The 2,002-nt window shown below is 48.5% G+C and overlaps 1 protein-coding gene across 1 annotated transcript in view; it reads left to right on the top strand.

The window, feature by feature from the left end:
- Positions 1 to 780: 780 nt before the first annotated feature.
- Positions 781 to 2,002, top strand: part of LOC104500854 (transmembrane protease serine 11E-like) — a gene marked incomplete at its 5' end in the record, with an annotated part of 34,218 nt that continues 32,996 nt past the window's right edge. Inside the window, 2 exons of the mRNA XM_010144575.1 lie at positions 781 to 902; positions 1,614 to 1,732. Of these exons, the coding sequence (XP_010142877.1) occupies positions 781 to 902; positions 1,614 to 1,732 (241 nt within the window). The remainder of the gene's footprint in view (positions 903 to 1,613; positions 1,733 to 2,002) is intronic.

The following is a 2,002-nucleotide window of genomic DNA, read 5'->3' as shown; positions in this document are numbered from 1 at the left end:
AACTGGCTGATTGACAGAGCTCAGAGGGTTGCGATCAGTGGTGGAGGTCTAGCTTGTAGCAAGTGGTGTATTTAGAGAGGCCGCATCTGGAGTATCGTGTCCAGTTCTGGGCTCCCCAGTTCAAGAGGGACACTGGAGAGAGTCCAGTGAAGGCCGCAAAGTTGATGAGGGGACTGGAGCATCTCTCTCTTACGAGGTAAAGCTGAGAGAGAGACCCGGGTCTGTTTAGCCTGGAGAAGACTGAGAGGGGATCTGATCAATGCGTATCAATACCTAAAGGGTGGGCGTCAGGAGGAGGGGGCCAGGCTCTTCTCAGTGGTGCCCAGTGACAGGACAAGGGGCAACGGGCACAAGCTGGAACACAGCAAGTTCCCTCTGAACATGAGGAAAAACCTCTTTACTGTGAGGGTGACGGAGCCCTGGAAGAGGCTGCCCAGAGAACTTGTGGAGTCTCCTTCTCTGGTGACATTCCAAGCCCACCTGGACACCATCCTGTGCAACCTGCTCTGGGTGAACCCGCTCGAGCAGGGGGCTTGGACTGGATGAGCTCCAGAGGTCCCTTCCAACCCTTACCATTCTGTGATTTTATGGTCTCATTTTCAAGGGTGTTGGGTAAGAAGTCAATTAATACTGCTGGGAAGAATCAGCTGATGGTGGGGAAGAAATCTTTAGCTTCGTTTTGGGAGTGTGTGTGTGCGTGTGTGTATGTGTATGCGCAAGTGTGTTAAATAGAAAAGGATCTCTTATTAAGCTTTGCCCTTTGTTCTTACTTTCCCCCAGAATTCACGAGCCAGCCATCAAAATAAGACATCTTGAGCCCTGGAAAATTGCTCTAATTGTTATTGGAACAGTAGTGGCAGCAGCTATTACCATTGCTCTCCTAGTTTATTTTCTGGCATACGGTAAGTTTTACATAACACATCACTGTTCTGATGTTTAGTGCATTTCCTTTCTACTTGTTGTACCACATGGTGCTGGGAGTTTGCTTTTCATCAGTCTGTCTAAAGCTCATTTGGGGAAAACCCACCAACTTCTCTAGAGCTCTCTTTCCTTCCATGTTGAGCATCTTTGCAGACCTCTCAAGAACGTTTCCTGCTGTGCAGGGTGGCTTAGGGCTGTGGTTTTGTGGTTTCTGTTGGCTTTCACTTGCTTTCACTCCTTTAACATCTTCCTCGTGTACTTCTGTGGTGAGGTCAACACGTGAGTTTTCTGGTCTCCCAAACAGTGCCTTCTGCTTGTCTCTACCTGTGGTGCTTCTCTGTTCCTTTGCCCCGATCACCAGCAGCTGCCTGCCAGGGCTTGGTATTGAGTGGGCATACAATGGCCAGGAAGGAAGGTAGCAAGGAGGGTGCAGCTGGCAATCCTGTGTGAGCCCAAAGTGCTTTTGCTTGGCCACAAATGTAACTGTTGGAGAAACTGGACTTTTTGTCACTACTTGGCTTAGATTACTGAACTCAGCTGAATTCTCGCTCCTGGGCTCCTAGCTTTTGGAAGCTGTATTTGAATGGGTTGGGTACAGGTGAAGGCTCATCCAGTGTCAGCCTCAGGTGTTTCTCTAAAGTTCATTTGTCTTGGTGCTTGGAGTATTGTCTGTTCCTCTTCTTTGCTTACAGATGAGAAGCTGTTCTATTACAGTGCCAACGTAAAAATCACCAACATCCGGTACAATAATGAATTGTCCAGACAGTCCTCAGGAAGGTTTAGAGACCTGAGCGAGAGGGTTGAGAGACTGGTAAGTTTGGACCATTGTGCCTTTCTGTTAAGGACTGGGTGATAATACAGGAGTCATGAATGTGAACAGCACATTCTTAGACCACAGGTGTCTGGTGTACCCTGAGCCTCCAGGGTCAGCAGACCTGGAAAATGGATAGCATGAGAGTCATGATCATAGCTGGCCGACCAGGCACTTGCCAGTCTGCTGGTTCTAGCATGTCACCTCTCTTTGTCCCTGCAGTGGTGAAGTAGATATTGACAACAATTCCATCTTCCTCCTGTATCACTA

Source organism: Buceros rhinoceros, unplaced genomic scaffold, assembly GCF_000710305.1.
Source record: "Buceros rhinoceros silvestris isolate BGI_N320 unplaced genomic scaffold, ASM71030v1 scaffold15961, whole genome shotgun sequence".
In the NCBI taxonomy this organism is placed as follows: Eukaryota; Metazoa; Chordata; class Aves; order Bucerotiformes; family Bucerotidae; genus Buceros; species Buceros rhinoceros.
The sequence above is the reverse complement of the archived record's forward strand: the minus strand, read 5'-3'. Positions and strand labels throughout refer to the sequence as shown.